Source organism: Urocitellus parryii, chromosome 11 (genome assembly GCF_045843805.1).
Source record: "Urocitellus parryii isolate mUroPar1 chromosome 11, mUroPar1.hap1, whole genome shotgun sequence".
NCBI classification, from domain to species: Eukaryota; Metazoa; Chordata; class Mammalia; order Rodentia; family Sciuridae; genus Urocitellus; species Urocitellus parryii.
The window spans coordinates 112,450,145-112,473,653 of NC_135541.1; the positions used below are offsets into that span (position 1 = coordinate 112,450,145).

The following is a 23,509-nucleotide window of genomic DNA, read 5'->3' on the forward strand; positions in this document are numbered from 1 at the left end:
AGAATAAGGATAGAATTTTAAAAGCCTAAATAGGAAAACCAATTCAAAAAAGGAAAAGAATAATGAAAGAAATTATTAAGATCAAAACATCTGTAGCAATTAGGTACAGATAAACCAAAACTATACTGAGACTCCATCACACACCAATTTAGAATAACATTCACCAAGAATAAAAAAAATATAAAACATATATATGCTAAACCCAAGACCAATATCATTATAAATGGAGAAAAATTGAAAGTATTCTCTCTAAAAAATGGAACAAGACAGGGATGTCCTCTTTAACCACTTCCATTAAACAATAGACCTTGAAACTCTAGCCAGAGAAATTAAATAGAAGAAGAAATTAAAAGTATATGAATGGGAACAGAAGAGTTCAAACTCTCCCTATTTGCCAATGACATGATTCTATATTTAGAATACCCAAAGAACTGTACCAGAAAACTTCTAGAAATCATAAAGGAATTCAGTAAAGTAGTAGGATATAAAATCAAGACACATAATCAGTTATATTTCTATACATCATTAATGAATCAACTGAAAGAGAAATTAGGAAAACTAACCCTTTTTCAATTGCCTAAAAAAAGAATAAAATACTTGGGAAATGATCTAAAAAAAGAGGTAAAAGACCTCTACAATGAAAACTACAATATATACAAAAAATGAGGCAGACCTTAGAACATGGAAAGATTCCTCATGTTCTTAGTTAGCTAAAATTATTATTGTCAAAATGGGCATACTAACAAAAGTGCTGTACAGATTAAATGGAATTTGTATAATGTTCCAATTATGTTCTTCATAGAAATAAGAAAAGCAATCCTAAAATTTATTTCAACAAGAAAGAGGCCCATAATAGCCAAATCAATCCTCAGAGAGGAAAGTGAAGCAAGAGTCATCACTATCATCATTATCAAAAATACAAGTGAAAATAAATATTGGTGAGAATGTGGAGGAAAGGTACCAAACTGTAAATTACACTACAGAGCTATAGTGGGAAAAAAAGTAATGTATTGGCAACAAAACAAACATGAAGACCAAAGGTACAGAATAGAAGACATAGAGACCAACCCACATAAGTACAGTTATCTCATACTAGGCAAGCCACCATAAATATATATTGAAGAAAAGGCAACCTCTTTAATAAATGGTGCTGGAAAAAATGGAAATATATATGTAGTATAATAAAATTTAATACTTATGTCTCACCTTACACTAAACTCAACTCAAGGTGGATCAAGGATCTAGGTATTAGACCAGAGACACTGAACCCAAATAGAAGAAAATGTAGGACCAAATCTGCATCATGTCAGCTTAGAAAATAAATTCCCCATGAAGATTTCTAAAGCACACGATGTAAAATCAAGAATCAATAAATGGGTTAGTATCAAACTTAAAAGTTTCTTCACTGCAAAGGAAATGATCAAGAACATGAAGAGAGAGCCTAAAAAATGGGAGAAATATGGGGCTAGGATTGTGGCTTAGCAGTTGAGTGTGAGGCACTGGGTTGATCCTCAGCATCACATAAAAATAAACAAATAAACAAATAAACAAATAAAGGTATTAAAAAGAGATTTAATATATTTAAACAAAAAGAATGGGAGAAATGTTTGCCACCTGCACTTCAGATAGAACATGAATCTCTAGGATAAAATAGAACTCAAAAATTTAACACAAAAACAACAACAACAAAACAATCAATAAATGACAAAGGAGCTGAACAGACACTGCATAGAAAACTATGTAAAGTCAACAAATATATGAAACAATTTTCAACATCTCTAGCAGTTAGAATAAGGCAAATTAAAACTACACTGAGATTTCATGTCACTCTAGTCAATGGCAATTATCAAAAATAGAAGTGAAAATAAATGTTGGTAAGGATGTGGGGAAAAGGTACATTCATACATTGCTGCTGGTACTTCATATTCGTAAAATTACTCTGGAAAGCAGTATAGATATTCCTTAGAAAACTTGGAATGGAGGTTCTGGGGCATTGGCTTTATGGTAGTGCACTTGCCTGGAATATGTGAGGCACTGGATTTGATCCTCAGCACCACATATAAATGCATAATTAAAATAAGGACCATTCAACAACCAATTTTTTTTTAAATTGGAATGTAACCTTCGTTTGACCTAGACATCTCACTCCTTGGTGTATTCACAAAGGATTTAAAATCAGTATACTATAGTCATGTAAACACATCAATATTTATAGCAGCTTAATTTACAATAGATAAGCTATGGAACCAACCTAGGTGCCCTTCAACAAATGAATGGGTAAAGAAAAAGTGGTACATACACACAATGGAATACTACTCAGACATAAGAAAGAATCAGATTTTGGCACTTGCCAAAATTGGATGGAACTGGAGACTATCATGCTAAGTGAAATAAGCCAATACCCCCACCCCAAAACAAAGGCCAAATGTTCTCTCACAACTGGCTGGGTGTGGGCAGGGAGAATTTGACATTCACCAGATTGAATAGGGGGAAGTGGAGGAAAGGGAATAGGATAGAAATGGGAATGACAGTAGAATGGCTACTAGAATAACTTTTCTATGTTCATATATGAATACATGACCAGTGTAAATTCATATCATGTACAATTACAACAATGGGGAGTTATTCTCTGTGCATGTATAAGTTCAAATTCATTCTATTTTCATGTATAATTAAAAAGATCAAATAAAAAATAAAAACAAAAATAAAAACTGTAAAAAATGCCGGGGAGGATGTGAAGAAAATAGGAATGCTTTTACACTGTTAATGGGATTGTGAATTAGTACACACTTATGGAAATCAGTATGGAATGTTCCCAAAAGGCTGTACATGGAACCACCCACCATATGACCCAAGCCATACCACTCCTTGATATTTATCCTGAACAATTAAGTCATAATACCATCTTGATATACTCATACCCATGTTTCTGTCAGCACAATTTACAATAGCCAATGTATGGAACTATTTTAGGTGTTCATCTGCAGATGAATGGATTAAGAAAACATGGCATATATACACAATGGACTTGTATTAACCCACAAAGAAGAATATAGTTATGTCATTTGTAGAAAAGTGGATGGAATGTGAGAATATTAAGTTAACTGAAAGGAGCCAAATAAGAATATCAGAGTCACATATTTCCCTTTATGTATGAAAGCTAGATAGTAAATATGAAAGTAAAGTTGAAGGGAGATCTCATGAACAGAGTGAACAGTAGAGCAAAAAAATGAAGAGATGGAGGGAAGAGGGAAGTGCTGGGGAATAATATTTGTCAAATTATATTGTTATTCTGTGTGCATGTAAGAAAATATAACAACGCATTCCACTATTATATACAACTGTATGCACTAACAAAAAAAAATTAAAAAAAGAACACTAAGGCAATAAAAGAGTTATCATCTGGTTTGCTTCATTTTATAGATGAGGAAACCAGGGACAAGAGGGGGGAAGGGGATTCTTGGAGACTCTGTATCTACTTACAGGTTCAAAATGAATTTTTAGAATCTGTATTTTGATAGAGAGATAAAAAGTATTATATGAGCCAGGCATGATGGGTCATGCCTGCAATCCCAGCTGCTTGAGAAAGCTGAGATATTATGATGGCAAATTCAAAGCCTGTCTCAGCAAAAGTGAGGTGCTAAGAAATTCAGTGAGACCCTGTCTCTAAAGAAAATATAAAAGAGGGGTGGGAATGTGGCTCAGTGGTTGAGTGTTCCTGAGTGCAATTCCCTGTACAGAAAAAAAAGCATTATCTGAGTCCTAGGTTCCCCATGGTGATGGAAACAGCTTTAAGTTTGTTGTCCAGTGTCTGTGGCAAAGGTTCCCAGAGCTGTTGCATTTCCATTTGATTTGTTTTTCTTTTCCACGTGTGCTTACAGTGTGTGTTCTCTTGTCCTTTGTATTTTCCTTGCAGCACATGGGCACATTATAAGTGAATTATAATGGCAGATGCCAGTGTTACTATCAGACCTTAGGGTAGTCTGCATTTGGCATCCAGGCCAGGTTCTTTAATGGTTAAAAGCACTGCTGGTGGTAGGTATAGTTACAGAACCCATAGGAAAAGCAGCTAAAGTATTTTGTCCACAGAGGCTGAATAATAGCCATTCTGGTCCTGTAGGACAAGAATGTGGTAAAAGGTTTAATATAAATTGTTAGAGAACCTTTAAAAAACAGGAGAAATACAAAATTCCCCTCCCTAGATGTCGAAAATCTCCTGTATCAAGGTCTCATCATAAGAAAAAAACTTTATTTTTTCTCTCTTACCCTGTCCAATTGCATATTCTAGCATATAACCCCCCAAAAGCTTTACCTAATATTTTAAATACATAAAGATTCACAAAAACAGTCCAAAAAAGTCCATAAATACACTTTTCTCATAGGAGGGGACTGAACTTAACAACATATCCCATTAATCAGCTTAATAATTCTTTACATTTATTGAGGGGCTCTAGAATTGCAAAAAAAAAAAAATTTTCTTTCTATGAAATATTCCCAGATATTAAAACAGTTTAATGTCACAGATTATTCTTCTGTCTTATTCACGTACTTTCTATAATTCAGCCCATAATACTCTGAAATCCTAAATGCACTTAACTTCTGGAGAGAAATCCAAACCTATTATATTTCTAAAATTCACCCTGGAGTTCCAGTACAGGCCACCAATTGTCATATCTCATGACTAAACACTCAAGGTCACTCCAGGTGAACTGGGCTGCACAAAATTACCACATGGAGACAGAAGAATATCTGTTTCTTTGGGTCCTATTATGGCTCTTCTAACCTTAGGGGTCCACGGAAAGAGAGAGAGGAGCATGTGCTGAACCCTCTTATTGGGAGGAAGCCATTCAAATGAGGGAAGGGTATGGTTACAGAGGAACAGGTGACTACAGCTGAAGACCAGCCTTGCTATATGAGCTGGGAGAACACCCAAGTCACTATGAAATGTAGTGACTGGTCAGAGCCTCTTGCTTCAGTAATGGAAGGTGTGGTCATTCAGAGCACCTCCTGGAAGTAGATTACTTCCCTCGCACGTGGAAGGCACTGGGTTCAATCCTCAGCACCACATAAACATAAATAAACAAAATTAAGTTATTGTGTCCATTTACAAATGAAAAAAAAAATATTTAAAAAATATTTTCTTATGGAAACCTGGTAAGATTTAATGGAAATTCAGCAGGATAATTCATGTAAGCAAGGGTGCTGGAACACATTGAAAACAAATAGTTGAGTCTGATGTTATCAACAGAGCTGTTGGCCCTGACACATACTAGGGTACAAACTCCTGGAAGCCAGAATTACCACTCAAGGTTTGAGTGAGGGATCCAGAGGACATGGGGGAGCCCATAGCTTCCCAGTGGCTGTTTTCTTCAAGTGATAGTATCTCTAGCAATGAGGTAGACTTCTAATGACTTGTATTTTTTTGTTTTGTTTTGTTTATTCAAGGTGAAATTCTGCTAATAGTGACAGTTTTACCTTTAAAATTTAGTGACCATCCCAATATTTCTGTGTAATCACCACCTTTATTTTCTTTCTAATCTTTTATTGACTACAAAAGAAAACCATGAATCATTAATAAAACTCTCCCCACCATCCTTTCAGCCCTTGTGACCACCAGTTCCCTTTCCATCTGTGAGTTTACTAATTAACTGCTGATACTTCACATGAATGGAATTGTAAAATATATGATTTGCTCTTTCTGGTTTTGTTTACTTAGTTTAATATCCTATGTTGTAGGATGTATCAGCATTGCTTGGTTTTTATGGTACACATAAAAACTAATTCTCAAGAAATAAAAAATTATCAAGAAAGATAATGCAGGAAGAAATAAAACAACCCCAGAATAAGGGTCTGAGATACAAAATAAATGGAAATTGAAGAAATTCATGAGCATGCATTGAAGATAATGACAAGGGGATAGGGAGAAAGAACACACAAGCTTCTCGCTAGCCATAGAGGTTATCTTGTTCAGAAAAAAGATGTTGATACATTATTATTATTATTATTATTATTATTATTATTATCTGTACAGGAAAATGAATCTAGAGAGGGTTGAACACTCAAGTGCATTACCAGCCTTTTTTTTTCTTTTGTTTTTGCCTTGGGACAGGGTCTCACCAAGTTACCCAGAGTGGCCTCAGACTTAAAAGCTGCTGCTTCACCTACTGAGTGGTTTGGCTTACAGCTGTCCTCCACATGCCTATTTGTGATTGTGGAGCAATTACAGCACAGCTACTTAAGAGAAAAAGGAACAATATATCTCAAGTGGAACTTCATTAAGAGAATTTCTAAGAAATAAAATGCAGGACAAAGAAATATACATATTATAAAAGTCTGAGATACAGAAAAACAAGAAACTTTAAAAATCCATGGTGTAAATCAAGACTGTCCTGCAGATATGGGGTAGAATTATACACAAGGCCTTCATAGTGATATAGATTACTTTTACTGATCTAAAATTGAATATGTTACAATAATTGTTTTTCATTCAGAAGGATAATTCTATAAAGTATAGAAAATTGTCTTAATGAGAGGGGCAAAGTTGTCTTAGGACAGTTTTGTCAGAATCTCATTTTGTTTCTCCGTTTAAATTGCAAAACTTTTATTATTTGAGTGTCTGCACTGATCAGCACCAAAGGACAGATTGTGCCATAGCCATTGCCCACAGCATTGTGGATGCAAACTAGGATGAGGTCATTTCTCCATATCATAGTTATGAACAATGACATGATTGAGTCTGCACAGTACAGGAAGGCAAAGCAACTGATGAGCAGAAGAATAGTGAGTGGACCATTGTTCTAGGAAGTTCTTGGAGAAAACCTGAAGTTACAAAGAGGAATTGACCATTGTTTTAGTGTGTGTGTGTGTGTGTGTGTGTGTGTGTGTTTTCTTACATATACTTAGGGTGATGATGTCCATTTCAGTCCACCATCTTTCTTACTCCTGTGCCCACTAACTTCTCCTCCAACCCTTTGCACTATCTAAACCTTATCTAATCCTCCCATGTTCCACACCATCCCCATTATGAATCAGCATCCTTATATCAGAGAAGACATTCAGCATTTTTTGGGGGGATTGGCAAACTTCAATTACCATCATATTATGCAACTCCATCCATTTACTTAAAAATGCCGTGATTTTATTCTCTTTCAATGCTGAGTAATATTCCATTGTGTATATATACCACCTTTTCTTTAAGCATGCATCTAGTGAAGGACATCTAAGTTAGTTACTCGGGTTAGCTTTTATGAATTGTGCTGCTATAAACATTGATATGGCTGTGTCCCTTTAGTATGCTGTTTTTAATTCCTTTGGGTATACACCAAAGAGTGGGATAACTGGGTCAGATGAAGGTTCCTTTCCCAGTTTTCCAAGGTATCTCAATACTGCTTTCTAGATTGGCTGCATCAATTTGCAGTCCCACCAGCAATGTATGAGTTTGCCTTTTCCCCCACATCCTCACCAACACTTATTGTTGTTTGTCTTCATAATAGCTGCCATACTGACAGGAGTAAAATGAAATCTTAGAGTAGAGTAAGAAATAATAATAAAGGGTGACACAGAGACAATGAGTAAAGGCAGGAAAGTGGCAGAGTGGCTGAAAGGCCAGATACTAAGCTTTATTTATATCAACAGGTTACATTAGGTCATTAGTACCTTAACTACATTATTGTTTAGGATATCAATAAGGTTGCTTAGTTTATAGCTACATTTCACTGTTATATTATGCAATGTTAGGTTTATGCAGTTTTCAAGAAAATTCATTGTCTGAAGTTACTGTTAGCAGGCAGATCCAGGAATCCCAAAGCTTGGTGAGACATTGTAATTACCAAGCAAGCAAGTTCCTTTTTTCCAGAAGTTAAGTGCCTAAGAACAAGGTCAAAACCCTCTTAAAGAACACAGCTACATCAGCCAGGCATCCTGTGTCTTTTACATGGAAGTTCCCCAGCAGCCAGACATTCTGTACCTTTGCACAGAAACTTCCTAGCCAGCAATGCCACAATCACAAAATTCATCAGAAAAATCATCTTAAGCACAGAACCACTACAGCTCCCATTTCTTGTTTTTTTAAGGCCTTTTGGATAAATAACATTTGTTCCTTCTTAATGCTGGTGGAGGCAAAATTAGGGTAGGCATTGACAACAGAAACCAGCACAAAACAATCTCACTATCAATAAACATCCACTTAGGAATAATTGTTTCACCCACATAAAGTTGGGTAACCATGAAGTTAGCCAATCCATTAAGTCTAAACCTCCATCATCTTGTCATACCTTATCAATGATGTCTTTAAAGTAATCTAACTTCTTTGAAATAGAATTACTGTTATCACTTAAGTTAAAGCAACACATATTATTAAGCTCCTGAGATCCTTTATTATGTAACCATAAATAATCAATTGTGGCCCAATTGTTTAGAATAACTCAATAATGTTTTTTTTTGTTCTTCATTAAGAATTTGGATTGCCAAAGAGGTAACATTAATATTTTTTACCACAGCACACGCCCATTTCATAGTTGTTTTGTAAGCCCTGACACCTAGTCCAGGGATACTCACTAAGGAAAATTAGAAGCCTTTCAATTCTGCCTTAGAGAGAAGTTTACTGAATCATCACTGTTTTCATCAAGGGGAAGAGACCTTTTATGGATGCATTATGCAGGATGGTGGACTATCAAATCCTGTGGGGATGGTAAGAACACAGCCTGCTAAGAGGACAACGGTTACCATGAGACATTTTTGCAGGTTTATGACAATTTCAGCCAAGCAAACCCAGATATTATAATGGATTTTAGAAATGAAGGTGTCAGACTGTACTGAACTTCCATAGCTGTTGTCCAACAACAGAACAACAGCATTGTTAAGACAGAAAAATTTACAGAGTTTGTGTGAGTGTAGTACTCAAAGCAGTAACTAAGTTTTCTGGAGTATATTTTAACCCTATTTGAGCCAACAGCTGTTGAGCTGAGGTTGTTAATGATTTCATATCTTCCCAAGTCACTGGAAGTCTAGTAGCTTGGAATCCTCTTTCAGAGTACCTTCTCTTTTGACGAGAGTGATCCTTTTCCTTTTGTTTGGTGAGATTCTCCTCATCCACAATCAAATGCAACTTGAGGATCAGGTTGTGAAGTCCCTGATGTATTTGGTAGGACTCACACACTGAGCTGGAATCTAAACTGGACCTGTTGGTGTAAGTATAGCAGTCAATCATTTCCCATGTGATCAGAGGCATCAGGGCTTGTCTTTCTGGGTTTAGTGGAACCTTGTATTTTACATAAAATTTTTGTAATGGCTGTTTGGGAATAAAATGTCTATCCAAAGCAGATGACGAATTGTGACTATTTTTATTGCATATAGATTGCACCAATTATAAAACAATATCTAAAGCATTATTAATATGAGAGAGGCTAGATTTCTTTTTTGTTTTTGTTTAAAAAGTTAAGTTTTAAGAGTACAATGTGCTCATTTAACCAAAGTCTGTCCAGTAGGATTATTAGGAATATTAGGAATATTATGATTAAAAATTATATTACTTTGATTATAAAATCATGTAAAAGCATGAGATGTATATGTGGGGGGCATTGTCCAGTTTTAAATGAGCAGGTTTTCCCATGGTGGCAAAACAAAGCAATAAGTGAAAAATGCAAGTAGATAGCTTTTTAGACCTAGGGGCACCAGCCCAGGTGAACCCAGAATGAGTGTCAATGGAAACATGAAGAAAGGAGTAAGGCTAAAAAGGAGGAAAATGGGTAACATTAATTTTTAAAGCATATTAGAATGTAGGCCTCATGGACTTACAGACTCCCACATAGAGGCCCAAAAGCGTACACAATAAGAACAGTTGTTAACTAGAGCATGATCCTGTTGTGAAGAGAGAAAACATCTTTATTAATGATTGAGCATTTTGATAAAAATATCCATGGGATTTTATAGCCTCTGAAAATAAATGAAATTTTATAGCTTTATCTGCATGAGTGTTACCTTTCATCAAAGGTTCAGGAATTTTGGTGTGGCTGAATATATGAGACAGAAAGATAGAAGACACATGATGCTGCAAAAGAGTTTAAAGTGCTAAAAAAAAGAGATAGTAAATTGGAATCCAAACAAGGCCATAACACAGCTATGAAATTATAAGAAAGAAGTTTAGTTACATATTGAGAATCTGTAGTCTTGTTTAAAGTAGCAGACAAAAGTCTTAGTGCCAAGACAATGTAGTGAACTCAGCTTGTTGTGGAGAGACTTGGGATCGAGAAAAATAGTCCATTTATTATCAGTAAACACAGATACTATTTTTGTTTGTTTACCTCCATCTGTATACATTATTATTTCATCTATAGAAGGAAAAGTAGAAATCAAGGAAGAAGGAGAATGTGTTACCTGAGATAGCAAAGATAGTCATCCATTATGAGGTATGTGAAAAATAACAGGTGGTATAAATTTAGTTATACAGCTTGATAGTAGGATGAAAACTGTAAATATTGAAGATGTGGAGTCTTTTTTTATAAGTAAGATATAAAACATGAATGTCCATATCTGTCAAAAATAAAATTTTGTTATAATCATTAGTAATTAACTGAGCATACGTGTCAGCAAAAGGCAATATATCACAGCCTAAAAAAATGAGGACAATATCATTATTATAATACATATATTTTTATTACAATTAACAACTATTGTTGTAAAAATATAAGGTGTTTTAACAAAAAATATTAATAACAGTGACATAATAAATGTGGAAAATTGATTTACAATTATTGTTGACACCTTTTTATTATTTTTTTGTAAATCCTGTTTTAAAGAAGGAAGCAGTAAAGGAAGGAGGCAGCATCCTGTTTCTTGAATAGCTGGAAAAAATGAGAGATCAGTTTGGCATCAGCTGTAATTTTTAATTCATGTATTTAAGAAACTATACTCATGAAGATTAGTCCCTTTTATGTAAAATTTAATTTATTTATTTTAATTGTAACATAAAAACATAAGAGAAACATGATCAATATCATTAATCATCACTTTTTAGTTGAAGAAAATTTTTGGATATTATAGATATTGTATCTTTGATAATTTTTAGAAATTAAAACTATTATTTGGCCACCTAGAAAACCCCAAGAGCCTTAACCTTAAAGACAATTATATATTATTTAATTATTTGATTTGAATTAAATTATTTGAATCCATTTAATTTTAAAAAAATTTTTTATTTATGAGCACTCATTATCTGAAAGTAAATTTTGATATCAACTACATAATATAGAGATATAAAGCAGGCCTGTACAATTGGAAATGCCAGGTACAGTAATCCACTAGATATCCTGGAAACTGAATCAAAAGTTTCAGGTTAGCTGACCTTTTTGTCCTTGATACTTACCACACTTATATTCAGCATAACCATATGAATATGGTTATGGTTATCCTCTTGAGGATGTGTTAAAGAAATTTTTGGATGTATTTGAGAGTTAACTCTGGGGAAATTAGCCTTTGGATAAAGACAGAATGTAAAACCTTTTATAGTTAGATAAAACAAGACTGACCAGAAAAACACATCAACTTATACAAAATATTTTAAAACTTGCATTGCTGTAATATTAACTTTTTTAAAAAAAATCAAGTCAGAGTGTAGTTTTAGCTCAGATAAGAGCCAGTGGAAGCTTGTGAAATTTTTAAGAAAGACTTTTTTTTTTTTTTTTTAAAAAAAAGAAAGCTTGTACATTTAAAATTTTTCTGCTTTTTTTTTTTTTTTTCTGTGTTGGAACATTAGGGAGGAACTGGGTAAAAAACCTGGCTGAAAACAGGTAAGATAGCCAGCCAAGCGGCTTGGATTGAAAAGAGATGCTTTTTTATGTGTCTTAAGTGTTTTTACATAAGCCTAGTGAATCTTGTAGGTTTTTTAATTCACATTTTAAATATAAGGCTAGGCAAGTTAGAGATCCAGCAGAGGTTAAATGGTAAGTAAAACTGGTATAACCATTTTTTTTTAAATGAACACAATCCCTTTATTTTTATTTATTTATTTTTATGTGGTGCTGATGATAGAACACATTTGTAAAAATTTCTCAGTTTACTTCCTTCTTAAAGTCTTTCTTTTAATTTACCCACATTAGAGTTCAGTCTTTGTAAAATGAATTCCATGGTTTTGAACAATGGCAGACATCCATTTAATGCGTAAAGTACAGAAAATCTCTTCACCTGAAAAGTGACCTTGGAATTGTTTTGTTTGCTGTTGTTGTTTCTGGGTTTTTTTTTTTTGTTCATTTGTTTATGAGACCATCTTGCTGTGATGCCCACCCTGGTCTCACACTTGTGGGCTTATTGTCCTGCCTCAGCCTCCTGAGCAGTTGGGACAGCAGGCACAGTGTGCCAGGCCACATCCACTTCTTACCCAAGGGCTGCTCTTTTGTCTAATCCTGAAAACCAGTCCTCTCATGTCTGGTCTCTATTGTCTCCTCGGGAATGAGATTTAAATGGAATGAAAGAAGTATCCTTTGCTTCGTGATTTCTTTTATTTAGTAAAATACATTTAAGTTTCATTTCCATTGTTGAGCTAAGGAAAAGACTACTATTTTTAATGGAAATTTTATAAAAGCATATGTTCTTCTATATAAATTTGCAAAAGAATGTGTGTATTCCTTCCAGTGTACAGTGATAGTGAAGGAAGCTGCTGTCCTAACTTGCATATGTACAAGTCGTCCACCTCATGCTTTGCTGCTTTGCCATTAAGGCTTCTCTTAAAAAGGACATGTTTTCTTTTCCTCTCTTTTCTTACCCTCCTCCACAACCTGGCAGTGGGGAATAAGATCACCCTTACCTATTCTAGACCAGATGCCTTTGAGCACACACCAACCACAGGAACCAAGGAATTAGACTTCAGGGATGGCACCAAAAGACCTAAGAAACTGCTGTCTCCCAAATTAACAAGTGAATTAAATTCCTCTAGAGGGACTTCTTGACAGGCAGCCTTTGCATGGCTTCTTTAAAAACCTTGCTCTGCTGAGCACAGTGGCTCATGCCTGTAATCCCCTTGTCTCAGGAGGCTGAGGCAGGAGGATCAAGAGTTCAAAGCCAGCCTCAGCCAAAGTGAGGCCCAAAACAACTCAGTGAGATCTTGTCTCTAAATAAAATACAAACAGGGCTGAGGATGGGGCTCAGTGGTCAAGGGCCCCTGAGTCCAATTCCCAATACCCCAAATAAACAAAAAACAACAACAAAAACAAACTCTGTTCCCTGTGATGAGCAGAATTACATCCTCTGGGACTGAAGCCCCCTGTGCTTCTCCATTGATAGCAAAACAATAATGTTCCTGCTTTTTCTTTTTTTCAAAACCACGTCATCCTTGTTCAATTGGCATGAGGGACAAGGTGCAGCCTTCAGTAACATACACCATTCCTGTGGGCATCAGTTTACAAATAATGTGGGTAAAATTTGGAAGTGTGATTCTTGGATCATAAGGCAACTTTATTATGGAAAAAGAAAACCACCGCACTCCTTCCCAGAGACTGTATGTGGCATCCCAGCAACAATCAAGGGTCCTTCCTGTGCTATGCCACCAAGCAGTATTTGTTGGTATTGTTTTGAGTGAGTGTGTGCCATTCTGAGTGCTTATTGGGATCTTGTAGTTTTAATTTAATTTTTCCAGTGACATGTGTTGTTGAGCATCTTTTCATACACCTTCCTGCTGTCTCTAAAGCTTATTTTGTGAAAGGTCTTTTCATGTTTCTTTTCTTCTTCTCCATTTGTCATTTTCTGCAAGTCCTGTGGCACAGGAGCCCATCATTTTAATTTGTTGGACATGTTTGTTAACTAAGGCATTAGTTGTTGTGCATTTTGAATATTTTATTATTTAGGAGATATACATGTACAGCATTTTTACAAGTTACCTGAACAAGTCTTCAATTTTCAGTTGTTTCTTAGGTCATAATTTTAAAGCCAAAATTACCAGAGAGGAGTAATGATAATATGAGACAGTAAAATATATCATTGCAACATTTCCTACAGTTCATCTTTTTAAATATTCAGTGGCATAAAGTACATCTATTTAAAAAAGCAACTCTGATTTTTTCCCTTTTTTTCTGATTAAAACAATATTTCAATTCCAGAATTTCCATGACACATTATCAAGGCCAGTAATTTTCCCTGTGTTCCTCTACAATTTGTATTTGACATTTTGACCTAATATAAAACATGTTACCCAGAAAATAAAGAAACTGTTGCCACCTAAGGCAACCTACCCTTGAAAGATTGCAAAGTACAGTGCGCTGCTTAACGGAATTCAGAACAAGAGCTCCTCCTCCTTCTTTGGAAAAATTGCAAGGTGGTGCACACTTGTAATCCCAGCTACTTGGGAGGTTGAGGCAAGAGGACCACAAGTTTGAGGCCAGTCTAGCTTAGCAAGGGCCTAAGCAACTTGTTTCAAAAATAAAATAAAATAAAATAAAAAGGGCTAGGGATATGGCTCAGTGGTTAATCACTGCTGCATTCAATCCTTGGCCAAAACAAACAAATGAAAAAAGATTTGCGGACTGTGGTTGTGCCTTAGTGGTAGAGCACTTGCCTAGCACATGTGAGGCACTGGGTTTGATCCTCAGCACTACATAAAAATAAATAAATGAAATAAAGAAAATGTCTCCATGTTCTGCTAAAAATATTAAGAAAGGTAAAATTTTGGATCCAATTCACTAAAATGCTTTAAAAGTGTTTGAATATTCTAAAAATTATATTTGGCATCTTTAGAATCATAGCATGTAAAATTCTTTTTATTTTAGAGATTTTTTTCACAGTAATTTATAAGGTTAATGGAAACCTCATTTAAAAACATATTATTACATATGTATTTTTATGGAGTACATTATGGTAAGTCAGTACATGTATATAAATTGTGGCAATCAGAACATCGTAATAAGGATTTTCATCTTTTCAGCTGATAATGGTTTTTAATATTGGGAATTTCATTTTAAAACCCAATTTAGGTTGTTTTAACTAATAGTTCCCCTACTGGGTCAGAGAAGTACCAGAAGTGATTTCTCCATTCTGTTTTTGGTGCCCTTCACTGAACTCATTCCATGTGTCCTTTGCCTGCTCTTCCCATTCCATGCTGAACACCATTCCATTCTGTTCTACTAGACTTACTTACTGCTTTCTACAAAAGTGTGGGAACATGTGCTGCTTGTCCTTCAGAACCAAGCATGTTTCTCTTAACATAAAGAAAGTCATGGGCCACTTTTTGTTATGGTAAGATGCACATAACAAGAAATTTACCATTTTATCCTTTTTTTATTCCAACAACTTTGTTTGATTTATTTGTTTTGCATTTTCATGACAGTTGGTAGTATTTTAACATATTATACATACCTCCATTGCAACCTATACAATTTTGGTCCCATTCTCTGGTTGAACAATTAGATCCTTTCTAAGAGTGCAGATCAGATTTAATTTCTCAAGAATTTATTTATTTTTGTTTCCAGCTGAATAATATTCCATGTATGCCAAGGACATGTTTTGCTTATACATTCATACGCTTTGGGGCATTGAAGTATTTCCATCATGGGCTATCATTAATAATGCTACTTTGAGCAGTATTGTAAATATGGTAACTTGAGTCCTTACATTCTGTTCTTTTTAAAAGATCAATAAGAGGACAATTGATGGATCAGGGGTAATTTGTGACATATTTATTGGGAAGAATACAGCTCATTTAAGCACTTATTAAAACCTGCTGTACACTCTCAATGTGTTTTCAATGACTCAACCAGGCCATGAAGGTCCCATTTCATAACAATCACTTGCTGACACCAAGCACATATATTGGGCCCTTGTGTTAACTCAAAAATTAAAGAATTGACATTATATAAATTTGTTATTCACTTTTTCTAAAGTAACAGATTTAACCAAACATGCATATCTCCATATTAACTTTCTCCAGAGGGCATCTATTGTAGGCTATAATTTACTGTTCATAAGCCAGTTTATTGGCATATTAAGAAAACTTATCTATCATCACTAGTTAAGTATGTGCTATCTTCACCCACAAAGATTTCAAAAAGTTAATGATTTGTTTTTCAGTGTAGATCAGCAGCATAGGACTGGCTGTGGCATAGCCATTGGCCACCATCATATGGATATAATAATAAACTGGGTCATTGTTCCCCATGGTTCTTGAGGAGGAGAAGATGTTGTCCAAACAGTACATGAGCACAAATAAACTCATGAGCAGCAGGATGGTCCAGGTGGCCCTCTGCACGGGGGATGCCTTTGGAGAAAGCCTGGTGTTGTGAAGGTGCTGGACGTGCCTCCTATGCCTGCACAAGAGGGCCACCATGTACCCACTCGAAAGAGCCATTAACCCTATGAGAAAAACATCTCGGAATATACCTAATACAGAAAATAAATGCCTGAAGAAGTAACTCATTTGAACAATTTTGCAGGGTTCAGTAATAAACACAATGACATTTGAGGTCACATTGGGAATAGCAGTAGAGGACAAGGAGAAGTGAGCACTCAAGGACATGTAGAAGGCCCACAGGAAAACAAGGACACACAGGGTCTGCTGTGGGGATTTATGTTTGAACTTGGCCAAGCAGGAGCTTCTGGGGCTGAGGGTGATGGCCTGGAGAACACTCAGCAGGCAGGTGGCACAAATGGAGAAGCCCCTCAGAAACCTGTGCACGTAGATGACCGATTTACACTTGATATCATCCCAAAAATCCTGAGAAAGAGCAACATTTGTAGCTATGTACCCCAAAATTGTCATCATACCTATGTGGACTAGGGCCAAGAGACCAATGATCAGTTCAGTGGGCTTGAGCCTGTTGTGGAGGAGGAATGTGAAGATGTGGAAGAGAAGGAGGATGGAGTTGGCTGAGATCCCAAGGCCAACTTCAGAGAAAAATGCATTTTTAATGCCAATATAATCATAGAGTTTGTTGGTGATATTCATCTTTTGAGCAATGAATCACATAATATATATATCTTAGGAGAAAGTGAAGAAAAGACTTTATTTTCAATAGTATAACACCCATTAATCTCAGCCTATCCTGTTACCATGGGGACATGTGAAGATTCACCCCAACACCCCCTTTTCTCACTTTAGCATTCAAGTCTCTCTGACACTCTCCGGGTGCCATTTTCCTATTATTACCAAATCATGTATGTGCTACTGAAAATAGTTCTAGTTTATAGTATCATCTTGAAGTTTTTGGCATAGTACCTTAATTGATTCTCTCTTTATCTTCTCAATTCAGTCTCAAGTACATATTGAAAATTGTACAAATTTTGATGAATTTAAATGGGAGGCTTGCATAATAATAGAGAATTCCAAGTCTCTCAAGAAATGAATCTTGATGGAATAGTTGTATACCTAGTTCTGTTATTGGAGTTGTGTCTTTAGTTTGGTTTATTATCAGACCTAATATCTTTAATACATCAACCAAGCCAACATTAACAACTACACACTCTAAGATATGTTGTTTGGATCTGCATTTAAAATCTGCCACTTATTTCAAGTGTGATCTTGAGCAGTCTGTGATGCTTTTAACTCTTATCATCTCACCTATAAATATGGGCAGGAATATTACCTGAATTCAAGAGCTATTGTGTGTACAAGAAGATTAAGTACCAAATGTGGAAGTGTTTTTTAACATATAATGACCTTAAGAAATATTGACCATTATTTTTAATTATGCAACTCCTCAAATGTGACTGGGGGACATTTCAGTTTTTTTTTTAATAATAACTACTTCTGTTGCTGCCTCAAAAGTGTTCCATAATTTTGGAACATTTTATCACTATCAGTAGAAATTTCTTTGATCATATTTTAAGACTGTTTTTGAATCACCAGTGTACCTATAAGTCTTATATACATATTATTATCATTACAATAATAATTGTCCTATGTGTTCCATGTCCAGTTATCAAGTGTTCTTACAAATATATTCTAATTTTTTTCTACTCAGTCATCTGGAATCAGGGTGGTAATTAAAGTCACAGTGAAAGTGATTCTGTGTCATTCCATTGTAAAATTTTCATTAAAGTACAAGAAGTTGAACTTAGTCTGAAAGATGGACCTTCAAAAGAGTCCCATTTGTCATCTACTAGAAGTAAGAAATTTCAGTTCAGAGGCCAAGCATAAACTTGAGACAGAAAATTTGATGTTGATCTACCCATGGAATATTTCCTATATGAGGCATGTTTGTACTTTATTTCAAGTGTCTAAAATTGTAGGTAAATATTTCAAATCATTTCCAGTCATATTTTAAAAAGTAAATATCATTATAAAATTATGCATGTGAGGCTAAATCATTTCATGACTCTTTAGAATATGTTAATGTATAAGTCAGTATACTAAACATGGGTGCAGTGGGGCACGACTCTAAATCCAGGTGCTTGAGAGGCTGAGAAAGGAAAATTTTAAGTTCAAATCCAGCCTAAGCAGTAGTGATGTGGTAACCAACTCAGTAGGACCCTATCTCTAAATAAAATATTAAATATGGCTGGAGATGTTGCTTAGTGATTAAATTCACCTGAGTTCAATTCCCAGTACTAAGAAAAGAAAAATACTAATAAACAACAAAAGGTAAACATTCATGAACATAGGATGCCAAGTATTACTCCAAGTTTATGTACATAATTGGTTAAAACCTGCATGCTCTTATTTGTTTTAAATTTTAATTGGAATATACCCTTTGTACTTGGATATGGGGCCCAGTATTACAATTCAACATTTGTATATAGCATGTTGGGATCAAAGTAGGTCAATTCCCATCTTCCCCAATGTTCTCATTTTTATGTTGGAAACTTGCAAACACTTCTCTGGTTACTTTAAGTTTTATAAGTAACTATTATGGACTGTAATCACCCTATTGTGCTACAAGACTTGGGACACTTTTCTCTCTTAACTGTTTTTGGCATTCCACAGCCACCATCTGTCTCATTTTCTAATCATAGATCTAGGAAGCTTTTCTCTTCACAGCTTCTGTGTGATCAACGTTTTCAGGTGCAGTGCATGAGTTTCAGCATGCAATTTTGTGAAAAAAACTCTATACTACCATTAATAAAGGACAATATTTTCCCCAGGTAATGATCAGGTAAAATGACAAAATTTTCTGCATTCACTCATTCAGTGTTTTGGGGTTGTTCTCATAATAAGTCCAGAAAAAAGATTAGAATATAGAAATAAAATGTCCATATGTTTCCAAGCTTTTCTGAATTACATTTGATCATCAGTAATACATTGTTATATTTTGTGACATTAATGTATATACAAATGGTATATGCTGATTCTTATAAATTGATTTCATATAAATCAAATACTTATTGATATTTTTATCGTTTAGTTTAAATACATTACATTAACACGTGATAAATAACTTTTAAAATGTTTTAGGCCAGGGAGAGTAGTCTGAGACAAGAGATTTCCAAGTTAAACCCAGCCACAGTAGCACAGCAAGGCTTTAAGCAACTAAACAAGACCCTGCCTCAAGATAAAAAATGATTGGTGTTGTGGCTCAGTGTTTAACATTAATGTGAATTCAATTACTGGTATAGAAAAAATTAAAATTGCCCTCTTTGAACAACAATAAAAGAGTGTATTATGAAACAAAACAAAAAAATGCATTATGTGACATACAGGATCTGCTTTAAAAATTTTTTAAACACTTGAACCTTGTAAAAAACAAGCATGAAAACACCCATTGAATGAAATGTTTTAATCACCTGTGTCTCAAGGCCATTGGGTGACTTTAAGTTCAGTGTTACTGAGAAATCTGCAGTCCTCCAAACAGAAATAATGAAAAGCACGAGTGTATAGTGCCATGAGTTTGCAATCATACGAAGAATGCATGGATTTGTTTGTTCATTGCCTTAAAAGCAGTGGAAACTTGTTTTCTGTAAGTGAATTTCTGTATTAGTAACAAGAAAGCTTAGACTCTTTCCTGATGTCTGCATGAAATCAAGGGACACAATTTGCTGTAATCCTAAGCACAATTATTCTTTCTCCATGTAGTGCCCAGAGAAACCCCAGAAAAATGCTTTTCTAGTCATTCTGCTTTCTCTAGTTTTGAACCACAATCATATCAGCAAATGCTGCAGGTCAAGTCTATATGATTAAAATTATATAAGTATATCACAGTGGTATTGTAAGCAACATTCTCTAGTATTGTCCATGCTGATGAACCATTGTTGTGGGAAAGCATCCTGGGGAATGAGAACCATTCATAAAGGGGAGCTAAGGAAAATCCTGTGGCACCAACCTTCCCTTCTTTGGTCCATCTCAATCACACCTGGCACAGCACACCTTAGGTGATCAGGGGACAGAACACAAGCTTTGTGCCATCTTTGGGGTGATTAAAGAACCCCTCCTAAATAAGGGTCTTAGGGTTGATGCTGCCAATTTGGTATCTTGATGCCCTCTTCTATCAGCACTAATATTGTACTGTATGCATTTGAGAAATCAAGCTGCCCCCAGACTCGACATTCTCTGGGGATGAATGTATAAATCACAGTGACTATAACTTCAATTTCTGAAATAGGTCACCCTTGATGAATCCACATTTGGTAAGAGGAAGGAAAATCTAAGTAAGTGGATGAGTAGAACATATTACACATTTTTTTAAAAAAAGAAATGTCCACAAATTACAGAACTTTCATTTGTTAGTGCTCATAGTAAAACCTTGGGGACCCTCAGGTGACAACTCGAAGACTCCCTTTAACATCTACATCATTGAAGCAGTCCTGTTAGGCAATGGGTAGTCAACAATACCATGGGTGGCTCATGATACATATATCATCATACATGTTCCCTCAAACTGGTGAGAACTGCTCTGGCGCTGGATATGAGCTGGAGGTCAAGACAGAAGTGAGAGAATTACAGGAGGAGAATACCCCCCTGCAAAACTCACTGCAAGTTTGCCTTCTTAGGATGTTCAAATTCCAGGGTGAAGGAGTGAAGGGAGCACACATCTGTTCTCTCCTCTGAAGTCTGAGCATCATCCTGCCTCTCTCTCAGGGATGAGATGACAGAGAAATCCTATTATTTATTCACCACTAAATTATGCATGAATTTTCATGATCACACAGCTCCACTTCACTGTTGCAATCATCAATACCTTCTCATTTGACATTTCCTAACTGATAGAGTACAGTGTAGGGGAATTTTTAATATTTAAAATTAAATTGAATGCAAAGACTTACTGAAAAAGTTTAAGTAGATATTTAATACTAGTGTGATTTTCCTTCTATGAAATGAGGTTTTGAACATAGAACCTCATTTCCTTCTAAAGATTTTAAAAGTTAAAATGATTCAAACTTTGGAAGTTACTTGCATCAATGATAGCTCTGTTGATTTATGCACATGACAGAGCAAAGGTATAGATAATAAAATGTCCAATTAAAACTTATGGCTTTCCTGATGATTTATATATATATATATATATATATATATATATATATATATATATATATATATATATATATATACAAGTTAATAATATTTAAAGACTCTAGAGTAGATAAGTTGTCACTAGATATCATTAAATTACAAAAATAAATGGAAAAATTAAAATTAATTAATATTCTCTATGAGAAATTGAGTAACTTTAGGAGTATCTAAATTGAAGAATCAAACATTCTTAGAAGAGAATATCCTCATTGCACCATGAGAACACAGTCCTCTGGGCTCAGTAGGGCTGTTGAGCTGATGTCTCCTGCAGCTACCAGACACTTCACTAAAGGCACAGATTCCCTCCTCCCACAGCTTTTCTAGGGCCACCCAAACACTAATTCTGCATCTGAGGACACAGAGACACTTACCCAGATGTCTGAGGCAGGGAAGGACTCCATGCAGTTGAGAAGCACCAAAGGAAATGTGAGGTTTTAGGAAAGGGATGTCTTTAAGTCCTGTCTCTTCAGGGATGTAATTTTAATGTCTGCAAAGGTGACAAGATCCCACTGAACACAGAACTGTGGCTTCCCCAGTGGAACATGTCCCCTGTCTCATAGTTTTACTTTCTTCTCTGGTGGATAACAACAGTCCTGGGAGAGCTGGGCCCCAAACTTTTCTCTAAGTTCCCTGGACACTTCAGGAGAGATCTTGATTGGGTCCATGTCCCCATCATATTGACAGGCCCAGTTACTCTCATTCTGATCCTCAGGTCAAATGAGTTCAAACCATTCCACAATTGACCAAGCTTCTCTTTTGGGCTGATGGATTCCTGGCACCCATCATGGTTTCCCAGTGGCTCTGAGGGTCCTCACCCTACAATGTGTGATGGGCTCTTTCCCCCTGGTTTGTTCCCACATAGAGCACCCTGTTTCTGGGTACTGCTGGTTCTGTGTGCCTTCATTTTCTGTTAGGCACAGGGTCTCTGTTCTAATGCTTAAGTCCTTGTTCCAGCAGTCTGTCATGATATATTATTTTTTTCATCACAAATTTTAGTAATTTGAGTTTTTTCTCTCAAAAACCCTTAGCTTGGCTAAGGGTTTACCAATTTGGTTTATTTTTTCACAAAGTTTTTGTTTTTTCAATTTGTTGAATTTCTCTTTTGTTTCAATTTTATTGATTTCAACTCTGATTTTAATTATTTTGCCTCTTACTGCTGTTGGTGTATATTTTTTCTTCTTTTCCTAAGGATTTGAGATACAATCTTATTTTTTTTATTTGTCTATTTTCTATTCTTTTAATGAATGAGCTCAATGCAATAAACTTTTCTCTTAGAACTGCCTTCATAGTGTCCCAGAAATTTTTAATGTTGTATTATTATTCTCATTTCTAAGTATTTTTTAAAAATTTTATCTCTGATTTCTTTTGTCATCCATTGGTCATTCAATAATGAATTATTTAGTCTCCTGGTGTTAGAGTATGTACTATTTTTATTTTACATTTGATTTCTAATTTTGTTCCATTATGATCTGATAAAATACAGGGTAGTATCTCTGGGTTTTCCTGTTTTTCTTTTTTTTGTATTTGCTACTATTTGCTTTGTGGCATAACTTATGGTCTAATTTGGAGAAGGATCCATGTGCTGCTGAGAAGAAAGTGTGTTTGTTTGTTGATGGAGGGAATATTCTATATGTGTCTGTTAAATCAACATATTGATTGAATTATTGACTTCTATAGTTTCTTTGTATAGTTTTTGTTGGGAAGATCTATCCAGCGGTGAGAGTGATGTATAAAAGTCACCAGTGTTATTGGGTTGTGGTCTTTTTTTGTTCTTGTATTTGAGAAGGGTTTGTTTGACATAGATGCCCCATTTTTGAAGCATAGATATTTTATGATTGTTATGTCTTGTTGAAGTATGAATTCCTTAAGCAGTATGAAATGTCCTTCTTTATCTCTTTTCACTAGCTTTGGTTTGAAGTCCACTTTTCTGATATGAGGATGGAAAAACCGTGCTTATTTACATGGTGCATGTGAGTGGTGTGCTTTTATCAACCCTTTCAGCTTAAATCTGTGGATGTCTTTTCCTGTGTGATGAATATCTTGAAGGCAACACATTGTTGGGTTTTTTAAATCCAATCTGTCAGTCTA

General features: G+C 35.2%; 1 protein-coding gene across 1 annotated transcript; it reads right to left on the reverse strand.

Moving 5' to 3' along the window:
• Positions 1 to 15,991: 15,991 nt before the first annotated feature.
• Positions 15,992 to 16,924, reverse strand: LOC113176202 (vomeronasal type-1 receptor 90-like). Its single transcript, XM_026380634.2, has one exon. The coding sequence runs from the start codon at positions 16,922 to 16,924 to the stop codon at positions 15,992 to 15,994; it is 933 nt and encodes a 310-aa protein (XP_026236419.2).
• Positions 16,925 to 23,509: the final 6,585 nt, after the last annotated feature.

Coding starts and splice junctions, on each gene's coding strand:
- LOC113176202 (XM_026380634.2), bottom strand. CDS start 16,924: ATGAATATCACCAACAAACTCTATGATTATATTGGCATTAAAAATGCA.